At 32.5% G+C, this 24481-nt stretch overlaps 3 protein-coding genes and 1 long non-coding RNA gene across 6 annotated transcripts in view; 2 read left to right on the top strand and 2 right to left on the bottom strand.

Moving 5' to 3' along the window:
- LOC133677053 (steroid 5-alpha-reductase DET2) overlaps nucleotides 1-24481 on the bottom strand; it is an 80153-nt gene that overhangs the window by 28752 nt on the left and 26920 nt on the right. The gene's annotated exons all lie outside the window — the stretch shown is intronic.
- Nucleotides 5802-14114, top strand: LOC133677127 (protein DEFECTIVE IN EXINE FORMATION 1-like). Of its 3 annotated transcripts, XR_009835695.1 has the most exons (14): nucleotides 5802-6200; nucleotides 6308-6418; nucleotides 6496-6578; nucleotides 6653-6770; nucleotides 6877-7037; nucleotides 8304-8884; nucleotides 9006-9076; nucleotides 9252-9508; nucleotides 10803-10984; nucleotides 11957-12240; nucleotides 12330-12447; nucleotides 12533-12715; nucleotides 12806-13287; nucleotides 13903-14114. XR_009835695.1 is itself a non-coding variant. In XM_062098961.1 (13 exons), exons 1-13 carry the CDS (start codon nucleotides 6067-6069, stop codon nucleotides 13121-13123), a joined length of 2538 nt encoding a protein of 845 aa, XP_061954945.1. In that variant the 5' UTR covers nucleotides 5802-6066; the 3' UTR covers nucleotides 13124-13464. The 3 variants fall into 3 exon arrangements, 2 of the variants coding, with proteins under 2 accessions (XP_061954945.1, XP_061954944.1); XM_062098961.1 differs by lacking the exon at nucleotides 13903-14114 and having other exon boundaries at nucleotides 8367-8884; nucleotides 12806-13464; XM_062098960.1 differs by lacking the exon at nucleotides 13903-14114 and having other exon boundaries at nucleotides 12806-13464.
- LOC133677128 (uncharacterized) lies at nucleotides 7046-7815 on the top strand. The gene is made up of 2 exons (XR_009835696.1): nucleotides 7046-7329; nucleotides 7443-7815. It is a non-coding gene; the product is annotated as an uncharacterized LOC133677128 (long non-coding RNA).
- LOC133677724 (uncharacterized) lies at nucleotides 18145-18983 on the bottom strand. The gene has a single exon (XM_062099858.1). It carries the CDS (start codon nucleotides 18662-18664, stop codon nucleotides 18323-18325), a length of 342 nt encoding a protein of 113 aa, XP_061955842.1. The 5' UTR covers nucleotides 18665-18983; the 3' UTR covers nucleotides 18145-18322.

The raw sequence follows: 24481 nt of genomic DNA, 5'->3' as shown, positions 1-24481 counted from the left end.
TGTCCATGAAGGCTTATAAGCATTATTTCACCGCCACTGCCTTTAGAATTGAAGGATCCAATGACATATAATCTCCAAGGTGGGATCAATTGCATGAATTCTAAAGAGACAAATTTTAAGACATGCTCATCCTAATCCATATTTCCAAATGAGCATTCGACTATGAAGTTTGTCAAAGCTTGTCCTTTAATAACTGGTATTTACTGGTATATAAAACATCATACTCTCCCAACTCAATCATCCATTTCACTAGATTTCTAGACATGTCTAGCTTGTGGAGGATTTGTTATAAAGGTTTATTTATTAGTACTGTAATTTGGTGAGCTTGGAAATATAGTTTTCATTTTGTGGAAGCACTCACCAAAAATAAAACCATCGTTTTCACTTTCAAGTATCTAGTCTCAATATCATGGAGGGTTCAGTTGGAGTAGTAGACATGACATTGTACACCTTCTTCTTCTTTAACTAATACTGAGCTGACTACCTGATCAAAAACCCGTAGTAAAAGAGTATACCCTTATTTTCTCTTGGTTATGACAAAATCTTAGGGGTAGAGAGGTGTACTTTGAGCTCTTCAAACACTTTCTAGCATTCTAGTGTCCACCTAATATTTGTGATATTCTTCAAAGTCTTGAAGAAAGATAGGTTATGTTTCTCCAATTTGGATATGAATTTGTTTAGGGTAGCCAATCTTTTAGTGAATTGAACATCTTTAATCTTCTGAGGAGGTGTCATATCAAGGATTGCTTGAATCTTCTAAATGTTAGGTTATATTCCTTTGTTGTTTATTAGAAAAACCTAGAATTTTTCCTCCTCTGATGGCGAATACACACTTGGCTGGATTCAACTTTATTCGATAACTTTTTAGAACAGAAAAAACCTCTTCTAGGTCTCTCAGGTTTTGTTCATAAGTCATACTTTTTACTAGCATGTCATCCACATAAGCCTCTATATTCTTTCCAATTTGATGCTTGAACACTTTGTTGACCATCAGCTTGTAGGTAGCTCTTATATTTTTTTTAGGTTGAAAAGAATTACACGGTAACAAAATATTCCTTCTTATGTTGACCATCAGCTTGTAGGTAGCTCTTATATTTTTTTTAGGTTGAAAAGAATTACACGGTAACAAAATATTCCTTCTTATGAGATGAAAAAAAGTCTTCTCATCATCTTCTAGATGCATAGGGATTTGATGATAATCTAAGTTAGCATAAAAAAAGCTCAAGAACTAAAAACCAGTTGTTGATCTACCAACTTGTCAATCTTTGGGAGAGGAAAACTATTCTTTGGACATGCCTTGTTCAGGTTGGTGAAGTCTACACACATTCTCCACTTTCCAGTGCTTTTTTATATTAAGACCATATTAGCTGGCCAATCTGAATACATGACTACATAGATGAACCCAACAGTCAGTAGTTTATCCACTTCTATAGTTATTACATGTTGTCTTCCAAAAAAAATCTTCTTTTATCGGATTGGAGGGTAGGTTGGATTGACCTGGAGTTTATGAGTAGCCATGTCCAAATTGATGCATGGCATGTTTGAGATGTTAAAAGCAAAATCAATTTTATGGGCGAAAAGACAAACAATCAATCATTGCTATTGAGGTTGCTCCAAGGTAGAGCTTACCTCGATTATTTCCCTCTCCTCTTGTGCAGAAACACTTTTTTTAACTGCTCTATAGTCTTAATTTGGACTTTCATCATTTTCTTCAGGGACCCTTGTTAGTAAGAAAAAAACTAAGTACTTTTTGCCCTTTAAATGTATAGAGGTGCAGTGCCTAAATGTCCCTTAATTTCCCCTTATAGTAGCCACCTATTCTGAGTAGAAATTTCAAGACCATGTACCATATGCTTATGACTGTATTGATCTGCTGTATGAGAGGCCTTTTTATTATTGCATTGTAGGCTAAAGCCATGTCTATCATCATAAATGTTTATTAGAGGGTGAGGTATCTTGGGTACTTGCCAATCGTGACTAGGATCTTCAATGCATCCTTTACAGGTACTCTTGATTCTTTAATCTCAATCAAATAGGTCTTCAAATGAGTCATCCTTGAGGGATATATCCCCATCTAGGACATAACATCTCTGGAAAAGATGTTGATATAGTTGCCACCATCCACCAATACTTGTGAACTCTATGGTTAACCAGAACCATGAAAATAACCAGTGCATCCTTATAGAGATAAATTACTCCTCTCTATCTTTTATAGTGAAAACAATAGGCTTGTGCCATGAACTTTGCTGATGAGCTATTATTATGACTTGTTTTTCATATTTCTTTTTGCCAATAGAGGTGTCCCCTCTACCTAGGTGCCTCTAGAATCACATTTATCTTAACAAGAGCTTGGATGAGTTGACTAGGTTCTTCTTTATCATATATGCTTTTTAAAAAATTAGTTCAAATGCCCTATCAATCAGCCTTTCAATTTCCTTCATCGGTGTATAGCATTCTTTAGTATTATGCCATTTATGCTTGTGGAATAAGCAATTTTTAGAGGTGCGTATGTGTGGAGGTGATTTCATGGAAGGTGGATACTAAACATAGTATTTTCCTTTAATGGTCGTGAAAACTTTTGTGAGGGTGGCGTTTAGGGGGATGGTGTTCCTCCTTTCAGGGTATTGCACATGCTCTCTCACTAGCATTTTCTAACATTTCTTTGAATTATTCTTTCTAATAGGAGAACAAATTTGGTTAAAGGGCTTTTCATCCTGAAACTCTTGATAGAAAAATGGAGGTTCATGTCACCATTTGTGATTTTCCATAACCTGTTTTACTTTCATAAGGCTTTTGTCTAATGAGGCATACAAGTCTTTCCACGAGGAATGTTTTCTTACCCAACTTATCAAAGCTTCCAAGGTTATCAGCTCTATTAATTCGTCCATTTTAAACATCTATTTATTGAACATCTATAAATATACTTGAGTGGGCTACCCTCTTATTTGAGTAATGCTAAAGAGTTCAGTGAAACTCCTTTTTGTGGGTATGTTGATGTTGAATCATGACATGAGTTTCGCATAAAAATCATTGTAACCCATGATAGAGCTTGGCTTTAGGTTGTTATACCACGCTCTGGTTGACCCTCTAAAGGTCATTGGTAGGATTTTGCATGTGGCATCACCATCTTGGATGACTACCCTCTTATCCGAGTAATGCTAAAGAGTTTAGTGGAGCTCCTTTTAGTGGGTATGTTGGTGTTGAATCGTGACACGAGTTTCGCATAAAGATCATTGAAACATATGATAGAGCTTAGCTTTAGGTTGTTATACGATGCTCTAGTTGACCCCCTAAAGGTCAAAGGTAAGATCTTGGAATAACTAGCTCAAGGTTGTTACATATGTTTTGGACATGCTATTTTGGATCTGCTAGGTCATCATAATTGTTTAAGGTCATCTTTGTAAAGATATACTCCTTGGGGATATAGGTATGTAAGACTTGTTTAGATAAATGATATCCATTTATCTTACGAGGATTGTAGGTGTTAAACGACCATGCTTATTCCAGACTTTTGCTTGATAGACTTTAGGGAGCTAGAGGATTCTAGCGTGGAATGACATAATATTGATAACATTTGGAGTGATCGTTTGTTGGGAGAGTTTTGTGTTGATAAGAATGACCTCCAAGGGGCTAATGGATCGTTCGAGTGAAAAGCTCTACATGTCATCCTACCCTGCATCTTCTGGATAAAATGATTATCTCTTGGAAGAGGGGCCAACTTATAGTTGAGAAAATGGTAACGAAACAGTTACATCATATGTAGGGGCTTGCTAGGATGGCAAGGTTTGTCATTGCTCCTAGGATACCGAGACGACTTGGGTAAGAGCTTGCACCCGATTAATGAGTTGCTAAAACTCTGAAGGAGCAGACATGCCAGCTGCTGTAAGGAGGCTCGTAACATGTCTCATCCCAAGGGTTTCTTGATTGTATACCATTAATAGCAGTTTGGTGTGTCAAAAATCAACTTTAGAAAAATAGTTGATGGCTTTTGATCGTTCCCTACATACGACACCATTTGATGATCTCCTAGGATCCAATATGCTCAGGAATAGAATTTGAGTGCTTGGAAATTAGATGATCATATGTTCATATCAGCATTCTATTCCTAGGAACTAGAAAAGCAAAGTGATGATGGTAAAACTCTCAATTCCTACAAAACAATTCCTTTTATGGGTTTTAGAGACCTTAAAATGATTAAATTCATGACTTTATATTAAGGGGTTGTAATAAATAAGGGGAAGAACATTAAACTCTAAGAACAAGAATGTTTATTCTTAGCTTTTGTGTGATAAATGCTTTGAAAATGTATGATAAGAGAATAAAGATCTTGAATCCTTTACATAGGTGGTTCAGAGTGTATTTATAGCCTTTCTATTTTGAATCTTGTTATTTTGCTCAAGAGGTCGAAAGTCTTTTCCTATTGAATATATTAATAAGGAAAAAGTCTCTTACATCAACATTAATACTGATAGAAATACACGACATTCATGTTGATGAGAATTACCTTTACAGATTATTAGTACTAATGGACAAACAATAGAGCTATAAAATACTTTTATAAATTATTTTGTATACAACATTATTGTTGATGAGAATAACATTTTCGTAGAATTAATATTGATTGAAATATAATTGGCTCTTAGAGGACTTTTATACTTCTAGGAGTATATGGGAATGATTATCATAAACATTTATAAGGGTTTTAGGGATAGCTTGCGATCCAATATGAGGCCAATAAAAACCATCGACTATATGTTTGGATCTAGAATGATTTTAAACCCAAGGATTTTGGATTCGACGTCTTTCCAGACCTAAATGTGTTTGGGCTCAACGTATAGCTAAGCTCGAGGGATTTGAGTCTAGCGTCTTCCTAGACCCGTATGCGTTGGGCTCGGTGCGTAACCAAGCCTAAGAGAGTTGGGTTTGATACATTGCCACACCTACAAACGTTTGGATTTAATGTGTAGTTGAGTTCAAAAGGGTTGAGTTTGACATTTTGCTAGACCCACATGTGCTTGGGCTAAACGTGTAACTGAGTTTAAAGGAGTTGAGTCTGATATTTTGCTAGACCCACAAACATTTGATCTTAGCACGTAACTAAGTTCAAGGATGTTGGATCTGATATCTTGTCAAGTTTATGCATATTGGGTTATCACTCTATTTTTAACCTTTTTATTCATGGGCCTCTTAAATAAATGAGTTGCATATAAAATAAATTGATTTATCAAATTGTGTTTATACCATGAAGTTATTAAAGGTTGGATTTGGATTAGAAGGAATTGTTAGACTAGAAAAAGGCTTGGATTTAATGACTTTCATTGTAGAAATTTATGCAAATAAGGAGTATGTTTTTTTTATGTGGTAGAATATGTTTTTTAAAAATACGTTTTAAATTTTTTTATTTGAAAAAATATTAAATTAAATTTTTTATGTATTTGTTTTGATAATTTCTATACACTAATATTAAAAATAAAAATATCTAAAAAAATATTATTTTAATATATTATAAATTAAAAAAATATTTTTACAAAAATATTCTAAAATGCATTTCCAAACAAATACTAAAGCTTACAATGAAAAAAAAATACAAATAAAGATAGCATTTAGTACAAAATGCAATCCTTCCATTTATTTTGTACAACTGACTGACAGCTAAGTTGGATTTTTTAGTAGCTAAACGGCGTCACTTAATGCCTTTTAGACACGGAAAATTGGTAACTGTAGACCCGACCCGACCCGACCCGAAAACTATTAAGTATTAAATTATAAGTTTACCCATCAAATCCTTCATGGTTAGATTCTACCTGCATGTGATTATAATTTAACAAAAACCAAGGGGCATTTTGAAATGTCCTCGTCTCTCTTCAGTTTTCAACTTTTCTTCGTCGAAAAAATTTAGATGGAGAGAGAGATCGATCGATCTCCATAGAACCCTAATTAGGGTTTATCAAAATTCCATAAATCCCCATTAATTTGATTACGTATTCACTTATCCACTAACCAAACAGTTTCTAAACCGTAAATTAATTAATTCTACCTCTGAAGTGAAAAACCAAAAGCCATCACATGAAACCTCCAGCGATTAGAGTTTTCTTGATCTGTTTCTTATTATTCACCACTTCCATTCATGGAGATGAGTCCAAAAAGAACAAATTTCGAGACCGAGAAGCCACGGACGATGCCCTTGGTTACCCTGACATGTGAATTCGATTTTTTCTTTTAATTTTACAATTAATTTCAATCATTTTATGATTTCTGCTAGATTGATAGATCTAATTCTGGTTAATTTGAATTCCTACGTGAATAGAGATGAGGACGCGTTGTTGAATACACGGTGCCCTAGAAATCTAGAGCTGAGATGGCAAACCGAAGTGAGTTCTAGCGTTTACGCTACTCCATTGATTGCCGATATCAATAGGTAATTAAATAACTAATCTTTTAGTTTACTTAATTATCATTTGGGATTTTAATGATATTTACATGCATTTATTTTAGTGACGGAAAACTTGATGTAGTGGTTCCTTCTTTTGTTCACTATCTTGAAGCTCTAGAAGGTTCTGATGGAGACAAAATCCCAGGTAAAGTTTCAATTTCGATTTTCATCCTGGGTTATGAATCAGACTTAATAAGATCAACTACAACATTTTATCAGGTTGGCCTGCATTTCACCAATCAACGGTGCATGCAAGTCCTCTCCTATATGATATTGACAAGGATGGTGTGAGGGAGATTGCTTTGGCTACTTACAATGGTGAAGTTCTCTTCTTCAGGTATTTTTTTTGTTGTTGTTATGTAGTTGTTGTCTTATATTACTGGTTTTAGGTAGTGTTGGATTAGGTGCCCAAGCTAATGGATTATATATGTTTTCTATTTTAGGGTTTCAGGATACATGATGACTGATAAACTGGAAGTGCCTCGTAGGAGAGTTAAAAAGAATTGGTATGTGGGTCTGGATCCAGATCCCGTGGATCGTTCTCACCCAGATGTTCATGATGACCAACTTGTCTTAGAGGCTACTGAGAACAAATCACAGTCTCGTAAGTTAATGTTGGATTCATAACTGTTTGTGCCTTCGTTACTGCTTTTATTTGCTTTAGTGTTAATATTTTACTGGTCAACTGAGGAAGTTGCCTGTGGTTCCTGTTTCCCTTTTCTTTTGAAGGATGACAGAAGCTGGTTTGATCCTCTTTATTATTTTATATGTGACACAGAGTCCCTAACAGATGCCAATGGTTTGAGCTTAGGATTTGAACTTGGCAGTTCTGAGTTAAAATCTTTTTTAGGGTTGGAGTGTGAGGGTTTATGGATGTAGGAAGGCTACACTCTATCGTGTGTCTCAAAACCCCATTGACTTCTTGAAATATAACTATAGAAATGAGACACTGTAGAATTGCTCTTAAAGATCGGTTAAACTAAAACATATGGCGTTCCATTCTTTACAGGCACATCTGGTAACCAAGAATGATAAATAGGGAATCTGTATTGGAATTGGAATGGGAAGGATGGGTTTAATGTGCACGGCATGAAGAACTAGGAAGGAGATTAGAGCTATGCAATATCCATAATAAATTTAACTGTATGATGGTGGTAGCGGCTTAGGGATAGTCACCTTGGGTTTTGGGTGGGGGGGGGGGATGAATGTTATAAATGCAGTGTAATTTTATGGATGTGTTATTGGCTTTAGTTTTATAACCTGCATCCTGTCAGTGGCTATAAAATATGGAAGGATCTCTTTTCATTTCTTCTCTAGTTCTCATAGCCATTGCTTTCCTAGCACCATGGATGGAAATGAATGAACTTCTTTTCTTTTCTATTCCCATTGCTAGTCTTTATTCCAGGTTGACAAACAGGCCCCCTTAGGGATTACAGTACTGAAGATGTTGAAATCATAATTCTATCTGATATTTTCTTGGTAATGCTGAATGCAAAGCAAAAACTTGTGGGTGGTAATTTGAATTGTATTGTTCATTCCTGTAGTAATCCAAGTGTAGGAGGAACTAGAAAGCGCCAAAAATAGGTGTTAATCCCCATTGTCTTCAATAGGTTTCTGAGCCCTTGATTGGCTCCTTATACACATTTAGATCTAGATGCATACTTTGCCCTTGTATTGATTTTTATTTGAGCTTGGTCCTGGAGTACAAGATGAATATTAATTTTTCTTTTCCATGGAAACTTTAATGTTTATATGATATCATGAATCCTGTCCAGGTCTATTTTGAGCTTGGTCTGGCATTTTGATAGTAAAAATCAAGAAACATAGACAAACTGACCTTGTTGTTAAACATTGGCTGTCAAATTTGTAGACACAACTGGAAATACACATCAAAATACACCTGAAACAAATTCTTCGATTTCTACATCAACAGAAAATAGTCATCCAGCAAATGCATCAATTGAGACTGGAAAGAAAATGAGCGAGAATCAAACGAAAACAATGATCAAACTGTCCTCGCAAGTCGATAATTCTTCTGTAGGTGCTGGGTCAAATGGAACAGATAATGCTCAGAATGGAACCAATAAAACTCAGAATGGAACCATTACAGTAGAGAAGGAAACCAATAATGCAGAGAATGGAACAAACACTGGAAGAAGGCTTCTCGAAGATGACAATTCAAAGGGCTCACATGAAGGTGGCTCAGAATCTAAAGAGAATGACCATGAAAATGTTCATGCGGCAACTGTTGAAAATGATGAAGGGTTAGAAGCAGATGCAGATTCATCTTTTGAGCTATTCCGTGAAAGTGATGAATTAGCCGATGAGTACAGTTATGACTATGATGATTATGTTGATGAATCCATGTGGGGAGATGAAGAATGGAAAGAAAGGAAACATGAGAGATTAGAGGATTATGTGAATATTGACTCGCATATCTTGTGCACTCCTGTGAGTCTAAAACTCATTGCTAGTAATGCATTGCAGTAGAAGACTTTTCTTCACGGATACAAGTAAGATGCAGTGATGACACACGGATGACATTGTTTTTTTTTTTTTTTTTTCCCATCAGGTGATTGCTGATATTGATAATGATGGAGTAACTGAAATGATTGTTGCAGTTTCGTATTTCTTTGATCATGAGTGAGTTCTCTTTTTGGTGTCACAACTTTGTATATTTGCCGTGTTCTTATATATTGAAAGTCAGATATTAATTGTGTGCTGTTTTTAAAATAAACTTTCTCCAACGTCATTGCATATTCTTTCAGTCAATTTTCTGTCGATGAAGTCCATGCTAATGGTGTTACCTGATTGACAGGTATTATGACAATCCTGAGCATTTGAAAGAGCTTGGTGATATCGATGTTGGGAAATATGTTGCCAGTTCTGTTGTTGTATTCAACCTTGATACAAAGCAAGTTAAGTGGACTCGAGAACTAGATTTAAGTACAAGTACTGCAAAATTTCGTGCATATATATACTCTTCGCCTTCGGTGGTTGATTTGGATGGTGATGGGAACTTGGACATTCTTGTTGGGACTTCATTTGGCTTGTTCTATGTCCTAGATCATCATGGTAAATTTGAGTTTGCACCCTGCATTTTCTTTAACATTCCCTCTTTGTAATGCCATCCTTTCTTCTACCAATGAGCTTTCATTGATTATTTTTATCTTTCAGCCTTATTAACTATGTTATTCTTCATACAAGATCACTGAATACAATTTTTCACGTGATTTTTTTCCTGTTCTAAATGCAACAGTGATTGGCATCCAAACTAGTCACGCCTATTTTTCTCTGAAATTGCTTGTGCAGCTCTCTTATCTTCGTAGGCATTTTACCATCATATTTGCTCTCTCTCTCTTTTTCCTTTTCTGGTTGCTGAGTTGAGTTTGAGTTTGATTGTTTGACTGATACACTCTTTTACCTATCACCACATGAATCAATTTATCATCGTTTTCCTATTTTATAGTATTTGAAGAGAATTCAAAGTGGTTGGAAATTAACAAGATGAAACTTTCTTGTAGACAGTATTTACTTTTGAATTTAAATGCACGCAGTCTAAAGATTAATCTGTTCAGTATCTACATCTAGAGAAATATCCAAACTTATCTGACAAGGATTTTTGTTTCGAGTGATATGAAAAGGAAGTTTCTGATGTATTTACTTTTGATTTTCATGCCTTAAAATCTTTACAAAACCAAAATGATTTTTATGTAGAAATCTCGTGAGTATTTTTGACATGACGTATAACATGGATAAAACTAGGGTTCTCAAGCCCTAAGGTTATAGACCTAAGCTTTAGAGTAGTAGCTTTAGAGTAGTTTAGAGAAAGTCTCTGATTATTTAAAGTCTAAATAATAATCTGAATCATCCAAAAATAAACTAGACACCCTTATTTATACTAGTCCTAGACTTAGAATCCTTTATTGAAAAAGATTCCTAATTAAAACTTTCTTAATCCATAGAACCCATCTAGCATCAGGATTCCTAAATAATAAAATATTAATTAAATTAAAAGTCTTAATCTAAATAGAAAAAAGAATCCAAATACAATAGGGTAAATAAAGACAATCCCGCATAATAACTTTGGAGCCTTATTTGCAGGCAATCATTTCTATAAAATTTCAGCTCGATTTAATGGTCGGATTAAACATTATGATTGATTTACCAACTGTGTCTTAGACTCTTCTTAAACTCCTCAAAACCTAAAAATCTTAGCCATTATTGAAATAATGCAATAAACATTATTAGGCCAAAAATATTGAAGAAAGTTTCCCACATCAATTTTCTTCTATTTTAACTGCTTATCAAGTGTGGTGTTCCAATACTCCAAACAAAGTTGGAAGCTAAACTTTATCGTTTTATTTAGGAAATATTAGGGAAAATTTCCCTCTGGAAATGGCTGAAATTCAAGGCGCTGTAGTTGCAGCTGATATCAATGATGATGGAAAAATTGAACTAGTGACCACTGATGTACATGGAAATGTTGCTGCATGGACATCACAAGGAAAAGAAATTTGGGAAAAGCACCTTAAGAGTCTTGTTTCCCAGGTCAGTTGGATCTCAATTTCTTACTTTCTTCTTAATATGATGTCGTATATATGAATTAAGTATCATCTCCTTCAATATCTGGTGTCCGCTAACTGCATTTCATAGTTAATATTGGTCTACTGGTGGTTAAATTTTAAGATTGAGCAATTGGTGCTTCATTGCCTGATCCAGAATGGGCTTGTCAGGTTCCAGATTTAGATTCTTGAAAAATCAGATTACACTAGGTACTTTGTTTCCACATATTACTTGTACAGAAAAGCGCAAACACAGATGCTTTTGTACAAAAAGAAATCTTTATTATGTTAGGGGTGCAACTGTACAAATACATCGTGTCATATCCTTTTTTACTTGAGGTAGGGGGTGTCAAATTTAAGGCAATAGAAACTTCTTTCCTTGTTTTGTAGATGCAAGTCATGCTTGTACTGGAATTAGTAGTTCTTATGTCAATATTTAACAAAAACTTCAGTGCAAAAATTATGATTCTAATATCATTTGCATGGAGGATATACTTGTTGTCTGGCCTTTCTGTGGGTGGGGGAGATCATGCTATAACTTCGGACTTGGCAGGGGGGGGGGGAATTAATCAAATATTGTCTTTGCTTTGTTTGTGGATGGCATGGGCATGTATTCTTGATCCTTTGATGTTGGAATTAGGTCTTGAAGCCAACACCTTTGGGAGATCACCACTTGGTGTAACAGCTGTTAGTATAATATCCAATTATACTCATTATTTTTATAGTACTTTGAATGTAAAACTACAATCTGAAGCTCAACGTGTGTTACAATGTTCATTTAAATGGGATTTTAGTGACAATGTGTCCAAGTGTTTGATGATAGAGTGATTTGACAGGACTGTTTGTTTCCTGAATGCATGCAACCTGTGCATGACCTTCATTTAAATGAGATTTTAGTGAAAAAGTGCCTAATTGTTTCATGATAGATTGATCTGACATAGACTGCAACATTCCTCAGGGTCCAACTATAGGCGATGTTGATGGGGATGGCCATACTGATGTTGTAGTCCCTACACTATCAGGTAACATATATGTTCTTAGTGGCAAGGATGGTTCTATTGTTCGGCCTTACCCATACAGAACTCATGGGAGAGTGATGAATCAAGTTCTTCTTCTTGACTTAAGTAAACGTGGGGAGAAAAACAAGGGACTCACACTTGTTACAACATCATTCGATGGTTATCTTTACCTTATAGATGGACCAACTTCTTGTGCTGATGTTGTTGATATTGGTGAAACCTCGTAAGATATTCTTATATCCTTAAATTTTGACTATTCAACTTATTTATTGCGCTTCGTGATTTATCCAAATCATGATCTTTCTGCTTCAGATATAGCATGGTCTTGGCAGACAATGTTGATGGTGGAGATGATCTTGATCTCATAGTTTCAACAATGAATGGAAATGTCTTTTGCTTTTCAACTCCTGTTCCACATCATCCCCTGAAGGCAGGATAGTTGTGAACCATATTTGTTGTGATTTCTTGTATGTTCTTGTATGTTTCAAGTATTAAGCATACTGTGCAATTCTCAGGCTTGGAGATCTAATAATCAAGGAAGAAACAATGTAGCGAACCGCTACAACCGTGAAGGGGTGTATATTAAACCTTCATCAAGAAGTTTCCGTGATGAGGAGGGGAAGAGCTTCTGGGTGGAATTTGAGATTGTGGACAAGTATAGAATCCCGTCTGGGTCTCAAGCACCTTATAATGTCACTGTAAGTTGCTCCTTGAACAATCAAATTATTGTATTCAACAACAATTTAAAGAATACCTTATAATTCTATTTTTCATTTGGAACAATACAGACAACCCTGTTAGTTCCTGGCAATTATCAAGGTGAACGACGGATAAAGCAAAATCAAATCTTTGATCGTCCAGGAAAATATCGGATAAAACTTCCAACAGTTGGAGTGAGAACTACTGGAACTGTTTTGGTGGAGATGGTTGATAAGAATGGACTCTATTTCTCAGATGACTTCTCGCTTACATTCCACATGCATTACTATAAACTGCTGAAGTGGCTCCTTGTCCTCCCAATGCTTGGAATGTTTGGTGTGCTTGTCATCCTTCGTCCACAAGAGGCCGTGCCCTTGCCATCATTTTCAAGGAATACTGACTTGTGATTATCATGTTCCACCCGATACCCATGGTGTGCCAAGCTGACCAAAGGGAAACGGTAGTTTCAGCCGAACAAAGGCTGGATCCTAACAGTGGCCAAGATAAAAATTTCAGGTCCATGAGAAGTTTTTGGAAGTTGATATCGCAGATATTTGGCTATGTAGGGAAGGTGAGTTTTTGGGCTGTACAATGTTGGAACTTGTAATATACTTGAATTGACTAGGTGGATTGAATTCTTATACCAAACCCTGGAGGACGTACACAAATGTCTCTCCAAAATCAGATACATGTTCTGAAGAGCCTAGTCACGATCCTTGAGGCAATAGATTAATTAACATTTGAAGCATGCATTATTCTCTTCTCTGGCATTTTATTTCTTATTAGGTAATTGCATTGACATTATTCTTAGAGGGTCAGAACATGCTTCTTACCATTGTGTCTGAGGTCTGTTTATGGTGGCGTGATCGGTTGGCGTGATCGGTTGCCCCTAAAGCTTAACAAACGATTATATATATATATATATATATATATATATATATATATATATATATATATGAGGGTTAAGAAAATAGCCACTAAGCTGGATTGTCATCGAAGAGGATTAATATTTTACAACCATCGAAACAATGAGGCTGAAAAAAGATTGACTTGAAGCTCATCTTCAAGTTTGGTAAACAGGATCCGAATTCAAGACTTTTATAGCATATAGATTCCTATAGCTGAAATGTGAAGGAGGCTTTGCGATGAGGTTTGAGTAATCTTCTTTGGGTTTGCCTTTTCACAGCTGTTGAAGATGAAACACTGTACTGGGTGGTCACGAACAATGCAAAGTAAGTGTTTTTTTTTTTTTTTTATTGGGTTTAAGAGAAGGACTATAATCTCAAAGTTTGTGTTATTTATAACGTAGTGTATTGATGAAAATTATAAATGGAGCTGCGAAGAAGAGAGTGAAATATTTGTGTATGGAGTTTATTATTATTTTTATTTAGTGCTTTATGGATGGTTTTACAAAAAATAAAAAAAATATATACTTTTTTTTATGAATCCCAAAAAACCCCAACCATATCTCGGTACACTTTCATTCCAAACACACTAAATATATACATGTTTTATCGCCATTATATGAACCCAGTTATGATAAGGTTAAGTTTGCATTCAGTGTTGATTATTAGTACATTGGTATGTGCTGTGCAACGGATTAATATTAATTTTTTTTTAAAAATAAAAACATATTAAGAATATAAAAAATATTTTAAGCTTTTTAGGATCTGGCGGCCAAGCCAGACCCTAGAGTCTTGGATTTGGCATCCGCTATAGACCCAAACACCTTAGATTTGATAGTCATATCTAATTAATTTTTTTTATTTTTTTTATAAAAAAACAATTTAAACTATCCTTGAAGTATCTTAAACAGAAATCATATTTTTTTATCAAAAAAACATTTAAATATCCTAAACAGAAATGTTAATTAATTTTTTTATAATTGTTTTTTTATTTTTTCTAAAAAAAACATTTAAACTACCTTGAAGTATCATAAACAGAAATATTAATTAATTATTTTAATATTTTTTTATTTTTTATTAAAAAAACATTAACTACTATTGAAGTATCCTAAATAATATTTTTTATAAAAAAAACATTTAAACTACCTTAGTATCCTAAACAGAAATGTTAATTAATTTTTTTAATTTTTTTTATTTTTATAAAAAAATATTTAAACTATTTTTGAAGTATTCTAAACAAAAATTTTAATTAATTTTTTTTTTAAAATTTTGTTTTTAATTTTTTATCTTGGCTGCCGGACCCAAGCCAAGTCCGACGGCCTTGCTAAACCCAACTGGCAGCCACATTATTTAGAATTATTTATAAATAAATAAATTTGAATATTTACTAGATTAATCTCTTGTTTTATCAAATAATAATTTATTTATTTAATTTTTGAAACACATAATATAATTTATAATTGCCTTTAATTAAAAATTAGGGACATAATTGAATTATATGCCACATGATTATAAATAAATGAATAAATAAATTAGTTTTTGATTTATGAAAAGAATTGAAGCAAACACTACTTTCATTCTCTAAATAACAATTAAGAAAGGTTTGATACTATCAGTTTTTGTTTAAAATAGTAAAAACAACGCAAGACAACAGAAAAAATAACCTATAAGAGAATTAATATTTAATAAATAGTTCAATTTATTACTATGAGTTTTGAAGTAAAATAATTATTTTTAAATTTTAATGTTTAAATTTTTTGTTGATTTTTTAAAGCTTTTTAGAGTTTTGATAATTGAAATAAAGTACAATGATAGTTCTATATAATTTAGTTGTCAAGTAGTTTATTTATATTATTTAGAGTTTTAAAGGGTGTATAAATTTAAAATAATTAAAAATAAGAGTAACTGGTATTTTATGATACATTCTATTAAATAGTCAATTTTTATGAATTAAAAATTTTCTTTTTAGAGCTTTTTACTAATATTGGTCTTTTTATTAATTAGATGATGGGTTAAATTTAATTACTTACTTACTTACAATATATATATATATATATATATATGTTCACTATGTGCTAAAAAAACCTATGATTAATTTTTTCACTCTAAAACCATTATCAAACACAAAATAAAGCGACTATAAAAGTATCTGAACCTTGAAGATCCAGTCCATGAAATTAATAGAAGAAGACACAAATAGCAGCTAGAGAGGAGAAGGATGGCAGTGACTGAAACCCTGAATTTCTTACTTTGAGTTTCATCCAAACTCAATTGTATAAAAAAATTCCAACCTTATTTATCATACTCGAAGCATGTAATTTAAACATTCTAGCTAATTTACTCACACTATGCTACAGGCAAGACTAAAATTAATTTTTAATGCAAAAAAAAGAAAGAAGAAGAAGCAGATGTTACTAACATATTTTTTATTATCATGAAAAAATAATAATTATGAACCTAAAAATTGATGCGCATTTTTAATAAAAATAATAAAACATTATATGCATTTCGTTTAATAATGAAAACATGTTTTTATTAGAAGAATTGTTTTTTAAACAAAGAATATGAAAAGTAAGTTTCAATAAAAAAAATACATTGGAAATCATGTCCTGTTATTTTGTATTTTATTGAAAAAAAAGAATGATTATTATTAGAAAATAATTTAAAAAATTTATAATATAAAAAGATTTAAGCTTTATTTTCATAGAATATTCATGATTACAAACTTAAAAAAAATGTGCATAGTAGATTCATGTATAATAATCAACAAAAATAATTGTTAATATTATAAAAAAGTGTTGTAATCTCATTTGAAAATAAATATCAAATTGAATGGTATTTAATGGAATGATATCATAAATATAATTTTAATTATTTGATTATAATAAAACTGAACTAATATTTAAAAAGAAATTAAAAAATAATAATCATAAAGGGCTACATAAAATCATATAATTGTGTTACAAAATTAGGATATCATCTAAAAAAAATTATTTTTAATGTTTTCCAAACAGAAAAACACATTTATATGTCTATATATTATATTTAAAATATTTATATTAAATATATAGTTACTTTTTATAAAATAAACTATATATAAATATATGATGAATAAATTCTTTTTTTTTCTCATCATTACACTTTTTATATCTTATTCTTTTCTTGTAAGTGATCTAATAATTATATTTAATGTTCTATATATGTTAGATAAATTAAAAAACTATTAATAAGTGATTTTCTAGTTTGTTTTCAATGACAAAGTCAAATACTGAAAAATATTTTTCAATTAATTTTCCACGACATTGTCAAATAAAAAAATAATTAGCTTTTTAGGAATTTCTATGAAAAACACTACTAACAAAAACTAGTTTTCAACAAACAAATGAGGCGTTAATAGAATAAATATTTTAAATATAATTTCACTATAATTAATTACAATTAAAATCTAAGAAAAAAATAAAAATAAAAAATAAAAAAATTATTTTAACAAAAACTCAAACGCATGGGTTTGGATAGGCCAACACCTAGCCCAATAAAGAGAAGGTCTCGTGCTCATGGGCTTACAAGACCAAGTTTGCACACCTATCATTTTCTCTGTTTTTCCTCTTTTTTAATAGGGTTGACAAAATAGTTTTTTATTCTTCAAAAAACAAAACAAATGACACATCATCTATGGTTGGTAACGATGTATCATCTACTATATAGATTCTAGCCATTTCTAATGGTCAAAAAGATGAGTTCCTACTTTTCTGATAAAAAACTATTTTTTATTTTTTTTTCATCTAAAAACACTTAAGAAACAACATGGAAAGTTTTATAAACCCATTTCTAACCTCAAACAAACCTTTAATCTATTAAAAAAACATAAAAAATAACTTCAATACATAAAAAATTCTTGAGACCCAATCTATTTTTTCCGATAAGATAAATAATTAAAAACATCATTGACACTTCTTTTGTCAAATTCAACCTATTAATAGTGAGGTTGAAAATTTTATTATTTGAACATAACTTTTTTTTTCATCCCTTATTTTCTATCAACTTTCTCTTCCCCCCCCCCCTTCGAAACTCAGAATCTAAAACATAAATAAAATAAAATTTTGGGTCAAAATATAAAATTCTATAACAAATGGTATCAAAAAGGAGTCAACAGATAATACGCAAACAAAAACGTATTTTTTTTGTGAATTTGAGAGAAACCCTACTGTTTTTCTTTTGTTTTTAGAGTATATTTGATATTATGGTAGCAGTTATTTTTCAAATTGTTTTTCGCTTGGAAATACATTTAAATAATTTTTTTTAGTTTTTAAAATTTATTTTCAACATCTATATACAAAAATAATTCAAAAACATAAAAAATATTGATTTTAAACTATAAAAATTAAAATTTTAAAAATACGCAACCGGCAGCGTCTCGTGGTTATTTCTCAGACCTTTCAATACTCGGTAATATGCAAAGAAAAAAATTATTGACTCACAAAATATAAAAAAAAACCACAAGATACAATAAAAAAAATGATGAATAAAACGAAAAACAAAATTACTAATAAAATTCTCATTGATTTAAACACAGAAACAAGAGATTAGTTTATTTTGTAATGTTCCCAAGAAACAGTAAATCTCAAAAAGTCACCAAGAGTGAATGAGATTTTCCATGCATGATTATTTGATTGGTAAAACAGAAAAGTGCTTAGAACATGATCAAAATCCCTGTAAAACAGGCCTCTTCTCGAGTCTCTTGATCTCTCTATCCATCTGACCAGTAAGCATCAATCCAAACATCTTGAAATCACATAAAAAAGACCAAACTGGATGCCCAAAAGTTGCCGGAACATTCCCTTCCACAAAGAAATGGCTGTACCAGGCGCATCCATACCCAACGAATGGCACCAAGAACAAAAACCACAAATTGAAAACAAGAGAGTTCAGCAGTAGCAGCATGCTTGCAAGAGTGCCCACAAAATGCCAACGTCTTGTTGATGGTTTTGAATGCTGAGTCACATAGAAAGACCAAAACTCATCTAAGCTCCTGAAATTCATCATCTTCAACAAGCAACAAAAAGAAGAGAGCCCAGTTCAAGAATCTTGATTGCTTTGACTTCTAGCTCGACTTCTTGATTGGTAGATGATCTTTCAGAGAAATGGAGCAAAAATCCCACCAGGGCTCGGTGTGGCTAGCAAGAGAGGGAGAGGATGTGAATCTTTTGACGTGGTTTGGTGAAGGTTATAAGCTTCAAAGTTGAGACAGGAATATTTGGAGCCAGAACGAAAGGGATTTTTGTGCTGGAGTTTGACTGAAAATCCGAGCAAGAATGTTTTCAACTCCCCACCTAGAGCAATAAAGTGATGTAATTAAGCAGAAAGCAAGAAAGTCGCTATTTTTGTGTGTGTAATTGAGTAGATCCAACAACCAATAAACATAGGGTGAGTGGTTTTGAGTTTGCAAGGTGAATAGTTGCTGTCTGTCTCTTTTTACTAGTGGAGAAATCAAAGTAGGTTTTCTGTTCACTTGAAAATAATCAAATATGTGACGGAGAAAACTTGTGATTTGGGATAACTAAAACAAGATATAAACCAGTAAAAAAAATCAACAAAGAAAAAAAAAACAAGCAAAAATAAATAATAAATAATTTTAATCATCATGTAAATTATGGAATATTTTATTCTATGCTTTTTTATTCAAAAAAAAAAAGTATAAAACCTAATAGACCTTGGAAAAACAACACAGTTCACTATAAATGTTTAATGACGGTTTTGTCTTTCCCACTAATAACCAATGAACTGATTATTAGGGCAGTGAGATTTACAAGATCTATTAGTATCTAACTGATAAATATTTTTTTTTTACATTTTAAAAGCAGAGTAAAACTGTTAAAATACCAATGAAAGTAAAAATTTTAAAATTAACATCTAATGACTTTTTCATATTTTCCTATTGTTTTTTCTTTGTTATACGCATGTTGACTGAGATATAATTTGATATTTAAATAAATATAAAATATAATGAAAAAAACAAAAGTGACCGACGCTATAACTTTTGGGTGGCGCATGTGGCATCTCTCGACAATGAAAAATTCCCACCCACTGTGTCATTGGAATCTCCATGTCGAGATCTTTCTGGTGGGGTGGCATGTGGTGGTGTCAAAGTGTCGGCTCAACTTCGGTGACCTCTTTTTTAATCTCCTCCCACTTTTCTCTCTTCTCCCCTCAAAAATCAAAATGGCCATTCAAAATTTCAGAGTTTTTCTTTTATTTATTGAGATTTCAACTCTTTTAGTGTCAAGTAATGTTAAAGAACAATCTTTCATCTTAATCTCATATCCCTTCTTCAGCAATTGCCCTAAGCTCAATATGTTGCTTTTCTTCATTGGTATATAATGGACATCACCAATAAATTGATGACTTCCATCCTTTAATTTAATCAAAATCGTACCTTTTTCTTTGATGACAACCTTTGAATGATCTGCAAAGATGACATTACCTCTAATTGCTTCATCAAGCTCTATAAACTTGTCTTTGTCTCCACACGTGTGGTTATTGGCTCCATTATCTAGGTACCACATTTTCTCTTTGTCTTGCATTCTCTCATTATGCACTAATAGTAGAGTGACTTCCTTCTCTTCTTCTATCATAAGATTAACATTCTCTTCAACCCTCTTGCTTGGATTCCAACAATTCCTAGCATAATGACCTGTCTTTTGACAATTATAGCATTTAACTTTTAATTTATTAAACCTGTTGTCAAATCTGGATCTCGAATTGCTACTACCAATTAAGTCGGTCGACTGGTTCCCTTCATTCGGTCGACTGTTTGATCTGTTGGGGTTGCCTCTGCCTCCTCTTCCAAATCTCTCTTTCTCCTTGGGAATATCCAAAACCATCTTGCTTTGAAAAAAGTGCTTGTGCACCCACATCCTCTTGAATCTCATTGATTTTTTTCTTATGGGCTTGTAATTTTTCCATGAGACCTTGTATTGAAAGAAAATTCATATTTTGCGATTCCTCTATCACCATCACCACATAATGAAACTTCTTTTGCAACGAGCATATGATCTTCTCTACCACACGTGTCTCTTCCATCTCCTTCCCATATCTCTTTATTTGATTATATATGACCAATACTCTTGCAAAGTATTATGAAATATTCTCTTATTCAAGCATATATAACTTTTCAAAGTCATCACGTAGTTTTTGTAAACGTTCCTTTCTCACATTGTCAGCTCCTTGGTTTGATTCTTGCAAAACTTCTCATGCTTGCTTAGCAGTAGTTGCGTTGGCCACTATCTCAAAAGTGGCGTCATCTAGATATTGGTGGATGATTGTTAGGGCTAGTTGGTCATTCCTTCGTGCCTTTTGCACGATCTCTTTTTGAACTAAAGTCAACATTGCTCCATCTATAAACTCCTCAAAACCTTTTTCAACCGTCTCTTATACATCTTGGGAACATAATCAAACTTTTACTCGAATACATCAAGTTTGATAATTGTCCTTTATCAACTTAGGATATTAAAGTTGCAAGTTTGAATTGACCATGTTAAATAATCAAACCTAAGCTCTGATACCACTTGTTGAAAAGGAAGGATAGGGCCTTATAATTAATTTATAAGAACAAACATAAGAACAAAGCTAAAAAAATAAGAAGAAAAATGAGATGAATGATATTTTATTAAGAGTTTTCTCAAAAAATATATCTTTCTAGCTCTTATGTATATTTCTCTCGACTTGTGTATAATGCTTAAAATTACAAGCCTAGCTATTAAACTATTCAAAAGAAATTCTAATCTAATAAAGAATCTAATATTCTAATTAAACAATTATTATATAATAAACTAGTTTATTATAAATCTTTTTTGTTTTAAGAAGTTTTATATTAATTAGGATTTTTTCTTAGCTAATATTAAAATTTTTATAAACTTCAATTTTTTTAGCATAAATCCTAGTTGATATTTAACTTCAAGGTGAAGACACGATTGTTGCTTGGAGAAGAGGATGTGGCTGTTGTTCAGTGATGTGAGGTAAAACGTGAGTCGATTTCGGTGTGGAAGGCCGGTAGCTGTGAGGGAGACTCTGGCTATTGCTGATTGTTGATGAGGAGCTGCTGGTTTTATGCTGCCCACGATGACTTTAGACAACGGAGGAACTGCTGCTCACGGTATACATAACTTGCTAATGCTGAGAGGAGCTGCTACTGCTACTCACGTTTGATGCAGAGGAGATCACTACGGCTTAGCTGCTGTTGCACAGCTTAGAAGAGACTCCTGTTGCTGGATGGAGGATGAAGCTGCTGAGAGGAATTTCTGCTCGCGTTACTGCTGAACTGAAATTGGTGGTCTGCTACTGCAGTAGCTGTCGTCCGTGGCTACTGCTCTTGGTCTTTGAAGCTGGCGGACAGGGAAGCTGCTGGTTGCAGTGCCACTCACGGTGACTGATGATGGCTGGTGATGTGATGTGGAAGGAGTTAATTAAAAAAATAGAAAGGGGACGGTGTCTCTTTGGGAATGTGAGGAAGAATGAGATGGGTGTATGGAAGATGGAAGGCTGAAGGTTACGGGTTGGGTTTTTTTTTTTTTTTTTTTTTTTTTTTTTTTCAGGAGAATGTTTTTTTGCGCGTGTGTGAGCCGGTAAGTGGGAGAGAGTTTTGATACGTGTGATTCTCACCTAAAATTCTTCTCTCCTCGTGTGTTTGGTATAATTATTTATTTATTGACAAAACAAGCTTGTTTTTTTCCTTATAATTGCTTGGTTTTCAAGAAACTAAAAAAACATTTTGATCTTTCATTTTCCTTTTTACAATTTTGGTTTCCTTGTCTGAATTTTTTTTTTATTTTTGATATTTTTCAAAAAGATAACATTAATATTGACTCAATAAAATCGCTCAATGATTTTGAAATAAGTGTGTTAAAAATTGAATATGTCAAGAATGTCTTTTGAATTTTTAATTTTTTTTAAATGACATTAAAAATGCTAAAACGATACAAATATGTCAAAAATATACATTTTTAGAATTTTTGTTGTTTTTTTCTATTTTTATTTTTCAAAAAAGTAAGGAAAAGAAGGTACAAAATCAAATTATGACAATATTCATTTAAGTTTGATTAATGAGTCAAGAGTAAAGATAAAGTCTCTAGGATAAAGTTTTTGTAAAGAAAATTATATAGTGATTATAATTATGAGAATTCATATTGAATCAAAACATTGTTCCTAAATGTTCCTGATTAATGCTATGTTAAGAATTTATATTAATTAGAATTCTTGAGACTGATACATATTATGTTATTTTTTTTTAATGAAAAGATATAGTTGTTCTCATACATTGAGGTATGAGTGAAACCTAAAAATAAGATGTAAGTACTTATTAATCAAGAACAATTGTAGCGTACATTCCATCAAATAGGAGTTGTTCGTGTCTTCTTGGCAACACCTGTGTTGTCTTCTGGCTGCTAAAAAAGCTAATTGTTGTCTTCTTTAACTCTTCACATAGAGACACATCTTTTTTTTTTTTTCACCCTTTTCTTTATTTCTCTATTCCCCTTGGAAACTATGCTAACCTAACCAAAATCAAAGGTTGCACTCCATTTTCTTTTTATTTAAATTGTGGTCCTTATTCTTTTTATTGTTCTTTATTTGTTTTAAATCTTTTTTTTATTTTGTTAAATTCCATCCCTTAACATTTTGTTCTATTTGATTTCTATATTAGATTTGGTACTAATTCTTTTAAGTGCTATTTTTTAACTTATTTTTTCAATTTCATTCCTTATTATTTTATTTTATTTTATTTTATGTTTGATTTGACCATTATTCTTTTTTTCCTTGGTTCCTTTTTTGAAATTAGTTTTTTTTTTTCAATTTCATCATTCAATATTTGATTTGATTAGAATTGTGATTCATTAATTTTTTTAGTGTGATTATCATAGTCTCATGATCCGAGTCATATATATAACATTTTAACCCAGACCGATATCACTCTTTTTTTATGTGTGTTTTTTTCACCTATTTAATTTTTTATTTTATCATTCAACATTAGATTTATTTAAGATTAAGCTTCTTTAATTTTCTTTTCTTTTTTTGCTTTCTATGGTGATAACTTGGCCTTATAGTTTGGGTCATACGTTTGTCATGCTAACTCAGATTAACTCATGGTTTTTACATTATTTTATCTTATTTTATTTTATGTAAAATTTATTTTTCATTCTTTTAATTGTTTTTTATCCTTTTAGAATTGATTTTTATTTTTGCCTTTAGGTGCTGTTTAGTATTGTGGTTGCGGGTGAGGTTCACCCGCAGCCACAAATATTGTTGTTTAGTATTGTAAAAAAAATATTTTTTTACTGGTATGGTCCACCATAAACCGTGGCTGTGCCACAGGTTTACTAAAATCACAAGCAGCTTTTTGCTGCTTCTTGTGCGGAGAAATCACATGAACATTATAGCCATGCTCCACTGTTCACATGAACAGTTGAGCATGCCTTCACTGTTCTTAGCAGCATGCCTCCACTGTTCACGCGAACAGTGGAGACATTCTTCACTGTTCACGTGAACCGGACCGGATCCTGTCCAAACCTAAAAATACATTGAACCAGGTCTAACTTGGCAAAATAAAAAAAATATTTTTTATTTTTAATTGTGTTTTATTCGAAAAACTAGTGGTAAATATTATTCAATGACACTACATAAATTAGATGGAGATCGCTTAATGACGTAGCATTTATAGAATTTGATCGCAATCCTTATTTTGTTCCTGATTATATTTTACTTGATGTTGTTGCGCTCTTAAGAAATTTTTAAAAACTGTAGTCCTTGTCGGATGTATTTCATAGGTGATGGAATTGTAGATGGTTTAATGAAATAATAAAACATATT

The sequence above is a fragment of the Populus nigra genome, chromosome 17 (genome assembly GCF_951802175.1).
Source record: "Populus nigra chromosome 17, ddPopNigr1.1, whole genome shotgun sequence".
Classification (NCBI taxonomy): domain Eukaryota; kingdom Viridiplantae; phylum Streptophyta; class Magnoliopsida; order Malpighiales; family Salicaceae; genus Populus; species Populus nigra.
Note: the sequence above shows the minus strand (reverse complement) of the source record. Positions and strands in the feature narration are given on the sequence as shown.

What these genes read in the sequence shown, in the direction of transcription:
- LOC133677724 (XM_062099858.1), bottom strand. Translation starts at nt 18,664, where the DNA reads ATGATGAATTTCAGGAGCTTAGATGAGTTTTGGTCTTTCTATGTGACT.
- LOC133677127 (XM_062098960.1), top strand. Translation starts at nt 6,067, where the DNA reads ATGAAACCTCCAGCGATTAGAGTTTTCTTGATCTGTTTCTTATTATTC. An exon ending in TTAAGAGTCTTGTTTCCCAG is followed by an intron (nt 10,985 to 11,956) that starts GTCAGTTGGATC and finishes AACATTCCTCAG; the next exon opens with GGTCCAACTATAGGCGATGT. An exon ending in AAGCACCTTATAATGTCACT is followed by an intron (nt 12,716 to 12,805) that starts GTAAGTTGCTCC and finishes GGAACAATACAG; the next exon opens with ACAACCCTGTTAGTTCCTGG.